General features: G+C 39.6%; 1 protein-coding gene across 1 annotated transcript; it reads right to left on the bottom strand.

Annotated features, from left to right (window-relative positions):
• Positions 1–10537: 10537 nt before the first annotated feature.
• c24h8orf74 (chromosome 24 C8orf74 homolog) lies at positions 10538–14834 on the bottom strand. Its single transcript, XM_065952037.1, has 5 exons — positions 14519–14834; positions 12936–13119; positions 11894–12117; positions 11414–11569; positions 10538–11337 (listed from the first exon to the last, which is right to left on the bottom strand). The coding sequence occupies exons 1-5, from the start codon at positions 14564–14566 to the stop codon at positions 11098–11100; spliced, it is 852 nt and encodes a 283-aa protein (XP_065808109.1). The 5' UTR covers positions 14567–14834; the 3' UTR covers positions 10538–11097.
• Positions 14835–16190: the final 1356 nt, after the last annotated feature.

The raw sequence follows: 16190 nt of genomic DNA on the forward strand, positions 1-16190 counted from the left end.
GTCCTCCTTTTTCTTCACTGGGGCAAAAAGGAGCCACTCAGTCTGTTCACTTTTTTTTCTCTTTCCTGTTCTTCCTTTCTCACCCCGTCTGTCATCCCTCCTCCTCGTTTTCTTAATTTCTTCCCATTTGCTTCCAAACTCTCTTCCTCGATCGTCCTTTCTTTTATTTGCCTCTCCTGCCTTTCTCCCCTCCTCCTCCTCCTCCTCAACCCATTCCTGCTTCTTATGAGGTGTGAAAAATGATCGTCTGCAGGATGAAGTGGACAGAAATTCGCCGGGCGTAATAGCCTGACAAAACGAATCGCGGGCCTTCCTCGCCATCCATCACTGATCCGAGGCAAAACCCTGCGGTTAAGATCTGTGAAAGGTGCCGGCTTATTGATTGCTGGTTGTAACTACAAAGTGTCTGATTCAGTGTTTGTGGCGTTGCATGTTGGAAGGGGGGTGGTTGTTGGCAGCAGTAGCACCATCAGAAAAGTCCTCTCTGTTGATAGATTTTAAATGGTTGAAGTATTGATTTATGTCAGTCCAAGGCCCCAGCCAGCCGAGCAGGCTGCAGCACATTTTGTCGAAAGTATATTGCCGGACACCCAGTTCTGCTGGCCACCATCAGTCATTTTGACAAAATGTAAGAGGAAGGACAAAAAGGGAGGTAGGAAACAGAAAACATGACATCAACCCATTAGCTTTAGCATTAGCATACAAATGATTCTACAATATTTTAAAAACCTCACATGGTCCTGGTGAAAAAACAAGATGGAGGAATCTGGTACATAGAGGGTGCTAGGGTGCCTCCCACCCACTACACAAAGTGCTTTTACACTGCAGGTCACACCTACACATTCACACACTGATGGTAGTGACCACTATGTAGTATCATCCATCAGAAATAATTAATCCCATTCATACACCACTGAAGCAGTATGAGCAATTCAGGGTTAAGTGTCTTGCCCAAAGACACAATGGACATGTTGCCCAGCTGGGGATCAAACCCACAACCTTCAGGTTGAGAGGTGACCACTCTACCAACTGAGCCACAGCTGCCCATAAATATGTTTTTTTTTTCAATAAAGCCTACACATGTACAATTTTGAAAGATAATAGTAGAAATGGTGGAGTTCTTGAGTAAAATGTATGTAATGTGTGTAAAGTTTATCATTGGTTCTCCTCCATTGACTCTTGGGGTCACTTCTTGATCCCTTGTCCCACCTCAAAACTGAGACGATGATTGGTTGTAGTTTCCCAAAGTGCAGGACAGTCACCTTTCTAAAACCTGTTTTTTAGCCAATGGCTGTGTAGAAAGCAAGAGAAGTCCCTCACCATGGCCTGAATGAAATGTTAGTCAATCAGAACACTTGCTGGGGTCAACAGCTCGCCAACCGGCAACCTTCCCCACTGCCAAAAAACCAAAGACTCTTTTTGACTGAATATGACAGAAACTACGACTAAGAGACACTAAAGGAGGAGATGCAGCTACAACAAAGTCTGGGAAAGTGTTTCCTCTTGGGTGATTCTCTGGAAACTTTTTTGCAACATTTGCCAGAGTTTTTTTTTTGTTTCATTTTTTTACGTGCATGAAGGAAAATACCATTTGAAGCGACATGCACAAATGCCTCTAAAGTGAACTTTCGATTTTTGAATACATTGCCCAACAGATAGCTGAAATAACGTTCACCACACTGAGCATCTCTCAAACTCGTACAGGTCAGTGGCAGACTGTGGCTCCGCCCACTTTTACAGGCCCAGAGATGGTGGTTGTACTAATAGTGTTATTGAGACATTTTATAAAAAATCTTACAAACTCTGCATCGTGGTAACATGTCCCACATTGTCCCACATAAGCACACTTTATGTCCCACTTTGTCCTGTTGTCCCCTGGTCACCCTAACAGACTCTCAGAATAAGTTGCTCCTATTAAATCAACCCAGTGTCATGTCAATATATGTAATACCTACGTTGGTCCACAGCACAAAACGTAGTAGTTTCACAATAATGGCTCTAAAATTGTGACATGCCTACGTTTCCTTTTACCTATTCTTTTGTACAGGCATACCTCAGGTCACGTGACTGCCCAGTTTTCCCCTGGCGAAAAAAAAAACATGGCGGACATCCATTTCCTTCCGGTTCGTTGTTGATAGCGTCCATAGCTACCACCATAGCAACAGTAGAAAACGTAACAGTCCAATGTTTTTCTGGCGAGACCTGAAAGAATCTTCATAGAAACGAACAAACTAAAGATCATAAACATAAACCGAACGAAGATTATGAAGATACAATGTACATTTGTCGCCAGAAAGGTTATCAAAACGACACTTAAGCCTCAAACTATCTTAAAATATTGCATTTTCCGCCGAAAATAGAAAGGATGTCCGCCATGTTTTTTTTTGCCAAGGGAAAACTGGGCAGTCACGTGACCTGAGGTATGCCTATACAAAAGAATAGACAAAAGGAAACGTAGGCATGTCACAATTTTAGAGCCATTATTGTGAAACTACTACGTTTTGCGCTGTGGACCAACGTAGGTATTACACATTTTGATAAGAGACTGGGTTGATTTAATACAAGATAGGAGCTTTGATGGGTACAGAAAAATGCACATCTGAACACATTACACACACCCACAAGTAGGCAGTAGAGGGATACGTCCCATGAACTGAGACATAAAGAGCGAGTCATGCAGTGTCACTGGATCAGAGCAGTAGAACAGGCTAGCATGAGTCAGCAGTTTTTTTTTTACATTTGTCTCCACAGAGTTAATGATACATATGTCTGTAAATACAGTACGAGTGCATTTGGTTGTTGTTGTTAAGTATTCAGGTTGTTTGTAATGACCTACTAAGAGAGCAGACCATGAAAAGGTGATTATGGCTCTTAATTGCTGTCTACAGAGGCAGCAAAAAGCAGGAAGGGAGCATTAATCTACATTAGAGGCATAATGCTTTTTTCTGCTGATTCAAACAAGCACTGTGTTGTTACACTGATAAGCTTATAGGATTGTTAAATGCAAGTGGGACGGTCTGCAATTAACCTCATGTGGTATGAGCCTTACAAACACAAATATTATGAATACCACTGCATGGAATATAACAGGTTTTGATGAGAAAACAAAAGCAACAACGACAGGTATTTGGTCTTTAGTAGATTTATTTTTCCCCACGAACCATATCTCTACATTTGATTATTTATTTGTTAAGTTTGCCCAAAGGAATGAACCCCTTTGGGTGTACCATCTTGTTTCCAAGGGGGGTCCCAACAGACAACACATTTAGAACATCAAGCAGGTCAATCAGATTTGATTTTGAATCCTTGGGTGCACCATTCGACTCGATTTTGAATCAATTTGTATTCAGCAGATCTGTGCCTGAGGTGAATTTACAGCACAACAGTGACACACTTAACTGTGCTGTAATTACATGGAAAAAAGTTCATATTCATTTTCCTACACTCAGCATCGATTTCAGCCTTCGCATTCATTTTGCGCAGAGTTTTGCAAGTTTTGCAGAGTACAAAAAAATATTCTTGAAGTCTTGAAGAAAAACATTTTTTTATTTCGAGAGCAGGTGGAGACTGCCACCCACGTGTCCTCCACATGTAATACACACACGCACGCACACATACACACACTTGCAGCAGAGAGAGGAAGCTCAGTCCTTGTGGGAGGTCTGGCCCACCACATTCCACAGACAAGTGTCTAGCACCTGCTAGGCCTCAGTCAGCCTTTTACTGGACAACAGATTAGGAGCGGTGGACACACTCCAAATCCGTTTGCTTTACAGTCTGTGTGTTTGCATGTGTGTGTGTGTGTGTGTGTGTGTGTGTGTGTGTGTGTGTGTGTGTGTGTGTGTGTGTGTGTGTGTGTGTGTGTGTGTGTGTGTGTGTGTGTGTGTGTGTGTGTGTGTCAGAAAAGGAGGGAGGGAAAGAAGAATCTGAATCTACTTCCTGAGGGATTTATTATTTATTAATGTGCCACAAACTCAAATAGTTGCTCACACAGTCATTCAAATATCACATTATTACAAAAAAATCAAAAGAACAAGCATGGATTTAATATCAATATGAGTTATGAATAAAGCACACACATATTCACACACACACTGTACTGGAGTACACTCCAGCACAGTGCACACTAAACTGTATGTACAAAAGAAATGCAAACATACCTTCAGCAGCCCATGTCTGACAGGTGCACATGTCAGTGGTTAGTTCAACCTGGATCAGAGCATTTGGTCTCGCTCTGTAGCAGCCAGGCCCCCAGGGTGTGTGTGTGTGTGTGTGTGTGTGTGTGTGTGTGTGTGTGTGTGTTTGTGTGTGTGTGTGTGTGTGTAACTAAAGGACCCGATGCTCAGTACCCAGACACTACCCATATTGTTTTCTTCAGTGGAGCTAAAAAAAGGGGGAAGCTGATTTACAGAGCTGTCTGGCACTGGAGCATACGGATGCATGACTGCCTCAGCCTAATGGAGTTTTCAGCTTTTGGATTTACACTTCTCGCTCTCTTGCGAGGAGCGAAGCCGCACATAAGTACAAGCTGGCTGCCGCTGCACGTCTTTGTGGTGGCTGTGTTAGCACCTCGGTTTGGTGTTGAAACTCTTTGCTTCTCTGCAAACGCAACCTTAATCTCCCTCATGTCATGTTGTGAGTGCATCAGATGTTATGGCTCCCCACATTTGAGAACTTGGACTAACTGGACTTTTCTTTTTTTTTTCTTTTTTGTTGCAAATTTGTGTTTTTATCTTTTGTTGAAAGATTTTTTTTTTAAATCCATGAATTTCAATAGCATTTTAAATGCATGTTTAAAATTCCATTATTTTTGGTTCTGTTTGTTTTCAATTCTGACTTTTTTCTCATAATTCTAAAAAAAATTAATCAGAACCAAAATATTTTTTTTCACTGGCCCTAATTCTCTCTTGAGCATGTCGCTATAATATTCATACTTTCACCCATTTAGTGTGGTTTCTCCTTATTTGTCGCCTCCGCCTCTTCTTTTCTTTTTCCATTAAAAGACAAAGGGCTGACAACGCCAGCGCCATTTTCAACTTTCAATCCAAATGGTGATGAAAAATGTTTTTACTTAAATTAAGACTGTTTAAAAAAAAACAGTTTGGGATTGTTTGTCCCTGCTCCTACATGTCCCCAAGCATAGCCTGTCTTTAAAGGTCACATATTCTGCAAAATCCACTCCACCATTTTTCTCTAACTCTAATATGTGTCTCTCGTCTGCCTACAAACCGAGAAAAGTCCATCCTCTCCGTCTTCTGCCTGCTCCACTTTTCAGAAAATGTGTGCTTAAACAGGCCGTTTGGAGATTTCCCCTTTGTGACATCACAAATGCAGTAACCCCTCCCCCAGGTGGGTGACACTCCCACAGCTAGGTGTTTGTCCTGCCCTCTGAGTCTGCCTTCGAACCGTAAACAATAGGACATGGTTCAAGTAAGCCCAAGCTACATCCCCTTCCAGAGAGGGGCGTGGTCAGACACAGCTCATTTACATATTTAAAGGTACAGACACAGAAACAGCCTGTTCTGAGCAGGGCTGAAATAGAGGGGTTTATAGACATGATCAAATATAGGATCAGAGTGGATTTTAAGTAAGAAACTTCACATATGTTTTGAGGAGCTCTGAGACTTATTTACACTTGTTTAAAAGGAGTTTAATATGTGGCCTTTAAAGGAACTGTCATTAAATTATGACCAAGAGAACCAGAGCTGATTACGCTGGGAATCCAACATGAGCGTGTTAACTGGAACCTAAATCAGTTTTGTGTGTGTCGGATTGCTGGACTGCCATCAGGGCAGCACTGTGTAACTGCATGCAGCTGCCCACAAACGCTGGCTCCAACATATGACCCATTTTCACAGCTCGCAAAGCATTTAGCCGCCAAACTATGCGAATGAATCCATTCCTGTGCTTTTTTGGAAGGACACACAAAACCTCATGTGAATGTTTAACAAATATCAGTTGGCCTGGGGTCAAGTTCTTTAACCAGATGAACCTTAATATGACCATTGTGATGTCACTCTGTATGCTCAGAGAGAAAAATGTCACGTTTTTATTTGCTGCAGATAATTGTTGACTATGAACATTTCTGGGAATTTCTATTTCTATGAGTGCTTCTTGTGGATGTGACGTTTTATTTGCAATTGAAACTGTTGGTCAAAGAACATTTAAATACTCATCACTAATACTCGTCCTGATTTCTGCCAATTTGAATAGATCCACTATACATAGACAAATTGAAAACAGAAATCCAATGCAAGTTTCATAGTGTTTGCATCGGATACTAATTTGCAACACTTGTTCCTAGCAGGGCTTTTTGTGTAAATAAAAGATTAAAAACTGTTCAACAGGACAAAGAAAGAGAAAACTGCAACATACAATAAGGCCCACATTTAGCTGCGATTTAGCAATTCAAGTCTGTTGCTGAACTAACCAGGATTTGGTGATAACGTTACTTTCACATGTGCGATATTACTTCTCATTATTGTCATGTTTAATTCAATTGAATATCATATGTAGTCTTACAGACATCAAGGTCAAGGTTTCTTTATTCGTCTCCCTAGGGAGAAATTTGTCTCGGATGCTGGGAAATTGCTGCATGGACAATACATCGAAAAACAATATAAAAACAGTAATTACAAATGTGCAAAAAACATTTAGCTTATCCGTGCTACAGTTCACCCAAGCTTCTGCTTACGTATCCATACACATACACACACGCACACACACACATGATCTTGTACACTTGAACTGCACCCCTGTTTTTCTCATTATTCTACTGTCAATATAATAATATAATACTTAATAATAATAAGTATGTTTATTTATAGATAGAGCGAAGAACCATTGGTAATAAAAAAAAAAAGGTTGACGCTTTTTCTCACAGGACCCGAGCACCTAAAGCTCCTGAGTTTCTAAAGCAGTAAAAGCCTTTCTGAGCGGGAGATGAGTGAGTACTGGCAGACCCTGGGTGCTGGCTCGGGTCCAGTTATCCTTTATGATTTCCTCGTTTTGGGCGGGATTGGAGCATGTTATAAAAATAAGGTTGTAATCGTCCCCATTGGTTGAAGCTGTTAGCTGTTATGCTAATGAAAGCTATCTAACCCTGAAAACATGATTTCCTTAATCTACTTACATTTCTATAGATTCTATGGCGGGCTAAGCCTATTAGGCCACAGAGCTGTGAAAAGTAACAGCGGAGGGGAAGACTTAAGAGGAAGGAAGAAGAGTGGTGCGAATGTTATAGAAAATAAGTAAGGTCTTTTTACCTGCTTTTTGTAACATAACAATAAGTAAGGTCTTTTACCTGCTTTTTGTAAAGTGTCTCGAGATAACACTTGTTATGAGTTGACGCTATACAAATAAAATTGATTGATTGATTGAATGTGTGTGAAAGCGACACCTTATGTTGTGAGCATACAGTAATCATGCGACCTATAAGTAAAAAAAAACATGATTTCTTCATATAAAGCAATACTCTGTGGTTTGTCTCTGGGGTTCTTCCCACAGTATTTATTGAAGGGGAGAAAAGGAGAGAGAAAAAGACAGAAGGGTGAAGGTTCTCTTCCTATAATTACAAAGATAGCACGGTTACTCTACGTCCCCGGTGGAGGCTCTGAGGCGTCACTCCCGATCCCCTTCATATTGTATAAAGACCGGTCTATCAGCCCGGGGAACGGCATCATTGCTTGTAAATTAATTTGGGGTTCCTGTCAGTCTGGGACCTTTCTCCTTCTCTTATCTGGCAGTGTAATACGGGGAAGGCTGAGAGGCTGGGGAGATACTGTTGAGAGCGCTGGAGGGGGGAGGAGGTGAGGCGAGGGGGTGGGGGGGGAGGGGGGGAAGTGAGTATTAAAGAGAAGAAAGATAGATAAAAGAGAAGAGAGATGCAAGGACAAAACAAGAGAGGCGCGTGAGAGAAGCCAATGGGAGCCCCGCTGGATGTCATAAGCGGATTCAGGATTCAGGATTCAGGGGAAGGGCCTGACTCGGTGATAAGTGAATACGCTTTGCCATCCTATTTTCCACACACGGGGCTATTTGTCATCCAGGCTGGACTCTGCGCCAAGAGGCCTTCACCTATCAGCACTATTTGTCCCAGTGTCACAGCCAGCAGATAAATCTTCCCCACCCTCTATTTACCAGAGGTCCGGCCCTCTTCTGGCCATATGGGCTCGACACACACACACACACACACACACACACACACACACACACACACACACACACACACACACACACACACACACACACACACACACACACACACACATATATACACCTCTGACCCCTTCACTTGTTTCTAATTAACCCCTCACCCGCTGGATGTAGCCTCAATTCCCTAATGGCAATAAATAGGCCTGACTAAAACCCCATTAGTGGCATGAGTCATGATGGCATATTAGTAGAGCATTGACTCAACGCTGTCATGGCGATGACGCTCGGCTCATTCATTACAATTACATTTGTTACCCATTTGTATGAACTTGTAATTATACGAGAATGTTTCACTGGGACTCATTCTCAAGACAACACAACAAAGGCAGCAAATATTAAAAAATGCTATTTATTTCATCAATGTGTGTAACAATTTGTTTTAGTGCCATCACAAGAAATGAGTGTACTTAATACTTAGGACTAGTTATGGTAATAAAATGAGTAATTTGTAGGTCCTTCCTTTAAAAAATGTCTAATATTTTTGTGACATTAAAGCTAGGTATCAAATGAGGCCATTACTTGCATTTTTTTTTTTTTTTAAGATTTCTTTTTGGGCTTTTTGTGCCTTTAATGGAGATATGGGGCAGTGGGTAGAGTTGGAAATCAAAGAGAGAGAGAGAGAGCAGGGAGTGACATGCGGGAAAGGAGCCACAGCATGGATTCAAACCTGTGCCGTCTGCTTTGAGGACTACAGCCTCCGTACATGCATTATACATTTTTAATGGCAAAGATTCTCAATTGACTCTTAAAAGAAAGCAGGATGAGTTAAAAATTATATTTTTTTGAAACATTGCATACTCAATTGGACAGATCAGGAAAGAGATACAGTATGATGCCCCACTTTATCCACAGGGGGGCGCCAAAATCAACACAAACTGAAAGTTCTTCAAAGGAGCTTTAAAATATTGTAAATGAAATGTATTCTTATGATGCCCTTCCTCCAATGTTTGTGTCTTTAAGGTGGATTAAGTGTCCTTGATGTTAGTCACTGAAAGACGGCTTCACATGAATAAAGATGGAGGCACGCTTATCTCAACTACTTATATTTTGTATTCAACATATTTCATTGGACAGTTATAGATTTACACATCTAATAAGGTTAATTTTTGACACTGGCAAAGAAGAATTCATTTATCAACACATTAAATCTAAAGGTGGTTGTGTTAAATTGGGTTGTGTTCCTTATACACCTTTAATTACCTTTAATTAATTAAAGGGTGAATTGAACCAAAATGAACTAAACTAAAATATTATGTAAATGTATAACTTTGTTAAGTGTCAAAAAGTATTTAAAAAAATAGAGATTTACACTTACAGGTGTATATATGACTCAATCTAATACAAAATAAGTAAAATATGATCTACAATTGCAACATGAATATTCTGATTATTAATCCAATAATGATATTTTAAAAGGGGTGCGGATACTTTTCTGGTAACTAAGGGGTGTTGTGAATATTTGTGTGCTTTTACATTACTTTAAATTTTGAGTGCAGTCCTTCAACTTGTTCTGGAGGTTTTGTCACTTTTTAAAACTTAAATTCTTCCTTTTAAAACTCTTACAGTATATACTACAGCCGGGTTTCCCAACCTTAGGGTGTGGGGTCACATTGGAATTCAAATGAGGTCACCTGAAATTTGTATTTATTGCTCAATAAAGAATATATTTTAAAATATATTGAACGCAGGCTTAGCCAATGCCAGAACAAGAAACTTGCAGATTTCTGTCTGTCATCAAATGTGCAGAAATGTCATGGCAGCCTTTCTTCCTCTGTCCACAATAATAAACACAAAGAAATCTGAAATGGGATCTAAAATGTATGCTTACTTGCAACACAGTAGAACAGAAGAATAAAATGTTGCACTGTAAAGTTCACTATGAATGCTGCTGTTTTGAATTGTTTAAAATAATTCTATAGACTTTTCCTCATTGTGAAATTGTCAATGTGCGGTAATGACAAGGTGGTGCTAGCAGGCTAATTACACCCATGTGTTTGTGTGCAAACAATCATTATTTTTACTCATGAAACAAAGAACAGCTTCTTTTTCTTTCATGTGGACGACCAAGACTGTCACAGCAGGAGAAAAACCTCCTATTATTCCAACAATGCAACAAAACAAGCCCTGGAATTTTGTTGGGGGTGCGTATATTTGGCAGACCTCCAACACGGCTGCAACACCATGAGACGATTGAAGCAAATGAACAATAAGACATGCATCATCCAGGGTGGCCTTCTCTGAACACTTTTGGAAGAAGAAGAAGAAGAAGAAAAAATGGTTCACATCCAAAAGCTTTGAAAACGAAGGACAACAGGATGGACAATTTATATTCAGAAACACGTTTTATTTTGTCTTTTTTCTGCACACTTTTGCAGTCGTCGTTCAGAATTTAATGTCAATTAACTAAGAGATTCCCCTGGAAATGTCACAATGTCAAGTCTGTGTTAAAAAACAATAAAATAACAGTGAAAATGTTTTATTAGTATAATACAAGTATAAGAAAACATGCATACTGAGTGTTTCTTTTTTTGTCATTAGTCGTGCAGCCAGTGCTGGGAACAGAGGAGCAAGTCCTCTGATTTTGTGGATTTCTTGTCATCTCGCGCCCCCTGGTGGCCTACTGTAGACACTGACATGAAGATGCACACAATCTGCAGAGAAACAAAAGTGCATAATCTATATGGTTCATTTCACTGAGACCTTAATCTTTAGAACAGAAGAGCATTTTTTTTTTTTTTTTTTTTTAATTAATTTCTGGGCTTTTTTCCTTAATTTAAGAGAGGACAGTGGGTAGGAGATTAGGAGACGGTGGGTATTGACATGACATGACCTGCAGGTCAGACTTGAACCCGCTTGGTGGTGGTGAAATGCTACTTCCTGTCCTCACAGAACTTTATGACTCTCTCTCAGTTCCACTTTGAAGTCCTTCAGTGATGCACATGAATTTGAGCTGATTTGACCTGTGTTGTGAAGAGCAGGATTATGGAGCCTCCTAGTGGCCAACGCTGCCTGCTGCAGTTTGATTTGCTGGATGTCACTGAGCAGGGAGGCCTCTTGGGTCAGACTCTGCAGCATCTGGTCTTTTGTGGCCCTCACTGCTGTACGCACCAGCGCCAAAACCCCCTGAAGGTAAAAGCAGACACAACATTAATCAGGTCATTTAAATTATCCCTATATGTTTTCACTTCATGTGTCTTACCTGTCCGTCCAAATCCTCATCCTCTGGAACAGTGACCTCCCCCAGGCGGACCCTCGACCCGTCTCGGAGCGCCCTCAGCTCCTCCACCTTCTGTTGTAACACTGAGGTGAGCTCAGCTTGTCGACGCTGATGCTCCCACTCGTGCAGATCTGTTCCCTGAAGCGCAAGCAAGCAAAAAAACAAAACAGCAGAGGCTGCCATTTTTAAGTTTCTGAAGAAGACAACCCAGGAACATGTATGGTAAACAGAGATGTGGATGTTAGCAACACTAGCTCGGTTAGCTTCTGTCACAGCAAAAACAGGTTATTTATTTCAACATCTAAACATACAGAGCTTTTATTTTGAAGTTGCAAAGTTCATTCTTCCTGTTTCCTGCTCCAAAAATAAAATAAAAACAGTAAATGTTGTTAGCATTTACATAGCATGACAAAAAATAGACAAAAAAAAATAGACAATAGTAGAAATGTTTTTTTTTTTTACCTGTGTCAGAGCACAAGGTGTTGGTGGCAACTGCACCTCCAAGTGTAGTCGAGTTATGGACACGCCTACTGCTCCGCCCACCACTGCCTGGAGGAGCCTCCGACGCGTGACACAGGCGTTTGTGAGGAAGCTGGTGAACTTGTGCCACTGGACTGAGGTTATGTTTAGTGAACACTCAGACAGTGCAGCTCCCAACAAGGACAGTAGGTCAGGTACGTCGAGACCTAAAGGATGGATGACAAAAAGGGTCCAGAAGCCTGAGTGGCGGTTGATTAAAGGACCAATGTGTCTGTCAAACAAACAGGTGATGCAGAAAAGAAAGCGGGCAAGCAAAGTGGTTATGATTATTTTTATTATTTTTATTTATTTTATATATATATATATATATATATTTTTTTTTTTAATTATTATTATTATTATTAATTTTTTTTTTTTTTTTTGCATGGTTAAGGAGAGCTTGGAACACAAAAAATTATTTGCCAGCTATGACTGCTTTGCCTGTTATGTTGTGCATTTGAATAATAAAGATAACTTGAACTTGATATAACTGGCTCTACCCGACATAATCATATTTCTAATAAGCTCCACGAGCAGAAACGTGGTAAATTTAGGATAAACATTGGAGATGCTTTTAAAAAATGTAGAGAGGTTAGAACGCAGAAAGGTTTACAGACCGATGCAGAGCTGGATAAACACTGAAGCTTAGAGAGGAGGGGGTGGCGCCTCTCCTCAGTGTTTTTGATTTGGACTGCAGTACCCATTTTAAACACTACATGTCAGTTACATATTGCTCCTTTGAATTATTTTGCAGAAAGTTGGGATAAAATGTGTGCTCTTTGTTTCCTTAAAAAAAAGAAGCCCAACCCCAATTAGCTTCCAGTACTGAAAAAATATAGTTGCAATAAGAAGTAATGGAATAAATCACCTTTAAGGACTTTTAAAAATTTGGGTTGAAGGGATAAAAAAAGAAAATCTGTGCTTCAGGCAAATCACTGTGTCACCAGCGAGGCCTCTGTACATTATGATGCAGTTAAGTTCTGACCTTCCAGCTTCGGAAAGATGCCTTTAGCCATCACAGCTGCTTGGATAACGTCAGGCCAGAGGAAGCCACAAGCTGCGGCGAACATGGCGACATCATACACGAAGTCCTGATGGAAGCAGCGCCGTTCATCGCAGAACTCGGACCAAGAGAAGTGAGAGCTGAGCCTCTGCAAACCCACATCTCTCTGTGACAGACAGACACAAGAACACACATCATTTGTGCAACATACATGCGATACGAAACAGGATAAATAACATAATTACAAGCAAAAAAAAAAACAGCATTATATCGTAAAGTTAGCTTCATTAAAAGTTAAAAACATTACAGACAGGCTAAGTGTGTTGCCGTTTAAAGCTGAGCAATGTACATTATAAACTCAAGTAGGTTACAAATGCCTAAAATTGTGGGTCTTCTCGGGTAGGGTGAATTAGCCTAATGTGGGACAATTGTTGCATTTCAGACTTCTGGGATATATTGCAACATAACTATACATTAAATACACACCCAGTACCACTCTGAAATCCCCAGGATATCCCCCAATCAAACCCAAAGAGAAAATCCAGTTATCACACTCATTAAAGAAATAGTAGACATATCAGTAGTCTCGGACAATCTGCATTTCCTAATGTGGGACACTGAAAAGTCTATGTTAAAAGGTCTGAATCATCTTAATTCAGGTATAAAAACCTGTCACACTCAAGTCTAAAAAGTGTAATCCCATATTCTGTAATTTTACCACTAACAATGTTATTGGTGTTACAAAACACTAAAGAAGGACTATAATAGTTTTGATGCATTTAGTAGAAAGACAATAGGCTATCATCATATCTGACATGCAGAGAAATAAAGTAATTCATTTAAAGAATTGCAGTGTTACAAAGTTAAAATGTTTTCTATTCCATACATCTGTCCTGAATAAAAGAAATGCTTAGCCAACTATCACCAATACTATTTTGTTGACTAGTTGATTAATTGATCGACAAGTCTTCAAAACTGAGTTTTTCCACAGAGAAATATGCAACATGACTTATTTAATCGTATCTTTGCAATCGTATCAAACATGTTTCCTATTGTGGGACACAGGACATTTTAATTTAAAATAACTAATATAGAATTAATTTAAAACATAATATAATATTTTTTGATGAACAAGCATACTATAAAAACATCCAGATAAAAAAAAAGTAGGATTGTTTTATTTATAAGAAATGTATATCCTTAACATGAAGTTTGTGTAAACAGTATGGTGCCTGACCTTTGGGTGGTCTTCACGATGTGTACTTCCTGTTTGAAGCTTGTATCATTCTAATCTCTGATTGGACATTTGATAAGGCATGTTATTTCGATCACATGACGTCACAACTTGTGTTAACCCTTAGTTTTATTCACTTACCTACACCCACTTGAGCTTAGGTGTCCCACATTAGGCTAATTCATCCTGTAGTTTTTAAATAGTTTTGTTTTTTACGGTTAGGCCTTCATGTTTTGGTCGACTCTGTTAAAATTCATTTTTAATTTATTGGATTATATGTTCACACTTTTCTCTCTACATAGTCTATAAATAAAGATTCAATAGTACCTACCTGCTGCCTCGCTATCTGGGATATTTCACTCTCTGTAAGACAATCCATAGGCCTAACTTGAGAAACCACACTAAACACTGGTAGTGCACCTTGTTGCCATTGGAAACGGCGCTGTCAACGCGATTGCGTCACTGATATGCTGCTTGTGGCGTTTTTTTTTTGTTAAGGCTACTTCAATGTGACGGACAAAATCTGTCAAAGTCAGCACTGTGATGAAAACTCATAAAAAGCAGTTTTTTAATTTTAGCATGTTTGTAAGTTTGATGGCAGGGGACACAGGTGGTATTAACTTGTCTTTTTCTGATGTAGACCTCATTAGGCTTAGGCCTCTCTGTCCGGGCGCACAGATGGCTTAGAAAGAAAGCTAATCCTCTTTAACAATCCCACTCCTCCTCTTCGTATTGGAACGGCGTACCTCAGGGGTGATTTTGATCACAAGTTAAACCCTTGTTGTCTTGCCGTTCACTTTACACTGGGGGACAACGACTGTGATAGCCTACATCACTTTACCTATCTTAAATGAATGTCACTCCGCCAACAGTTACCATGGTTACCTTAAAGGCGAAGTGCACCGTATCAAACAGACACCTACACAATGTAAACATAATGAAGTTACAATTCATTTCAATCATTTGAATTATCTCAACCTATGAAACATAAAGATCAACAAAATAAAAATTCACAAAAGTAAATATAATTTAAATCTAATATCTACTACTTTCCTTTGTTCAGATGACATGTCCTCATTTCAAAGGTTGGGGAAAATAAATCTCGTACAATATCGCCGATCACCCTCCTGTCTGAGAAACACGCTTCTGTTTTTTTCTTCCTTTCACTCCTATGGTAATTCCCAAAAATAAAGCAGAGAGGGTCTTTCAGTATAGGCCTAATGTATTGAAATTACATCACAGTGTTCATATCAACGATTCGGGCTAAAGTTTAATTACCCTAATTACCAAGAGTCAATACATATTTTCAGTCTCTTTGCAAACATTACTGTGTGTTTATCACAATGAGCAGGTAAATATTAAATAATTTCAGCAATAGAAAAATAATGTTTAGTTTGAGACAAATACCCTTGCCCATAAAACATATTAATACAAGAAGTATTTAATTGATTTCATTTTTGTGTAGTGCTGTAGTGGTTGGGTTGTCTATATAATGACTTACACTGCTCTGTATGAACTCAATAAACTATGAATAATAATTATTATACTTGTTTGCATTGTGCAAACTGCTTTAAGTACATTTATAAGCTGATATATATGATAGCTACAAACGGAAATACAAAAGTGACGCATTAATTTGAAAGTCTAAATCAGGCTACTTCCGGTTTTTTTAAGCTGCGGACTTCACTTCACTTCACGCACAGTCTAAACATGCGTGTCATATCTACGATTGCAGACGTATACCGGGACGCGCATTCGCCCTTGCTGATGTGTGGGTCCTCTGGAGGTCTACAGGTGGTCTGACTGTATCATCTGTTTTTCTCTTCTGATTATCTGATTGGAATTAAAATCAGCTGATTATCTTTTATCCGGCATGCATCCGTCTCGGTAAGACAGATCTTATTCTTCCCCTCAAACTCCTACATCACGCTCCTGTTGTTTTTACTCTATTTACCTGTGATGTTTATATTTGGCATCACCTACACTAACTCTTTTAGAAATAT

This window comes from Labrus bergylta, chromosome 24, assembly GCF_963930695.1.
Source record: "Labrus bergylta chromosome 24, fLabBer1.1, whole genome shotgun sequence".
NCBI classification, from domain to species: Eukaryota; Metazoa; Chordata; class Actinopteri; order Labriformes; family Labridae; genus Labrus; species Labrus bergylta.

Coding starts and splice junctions, on each gene's coding strand:
- c24h8orf74 (XM_065952037.1), bottom strand. CDS start 14,566: ATGGATTGTCTTACAGAGAGTGAAATATCCCAGATAGCGAGGCAGCAG. Junction 12,118..12,935: donor CATCTTTCCGAAGCTGGAAG/GTCAGAACTTAA, acceptor TCCATCCTTTAG/GTCTCGACGTACCTGACCTA. Junction 11,570..11,893: donor CACCTTGTGCTCTGACACAG/GTAAAAAAAAAA, acceptor CTTGCGCTTCAG/GGAACAGATCTGCACGAGTG.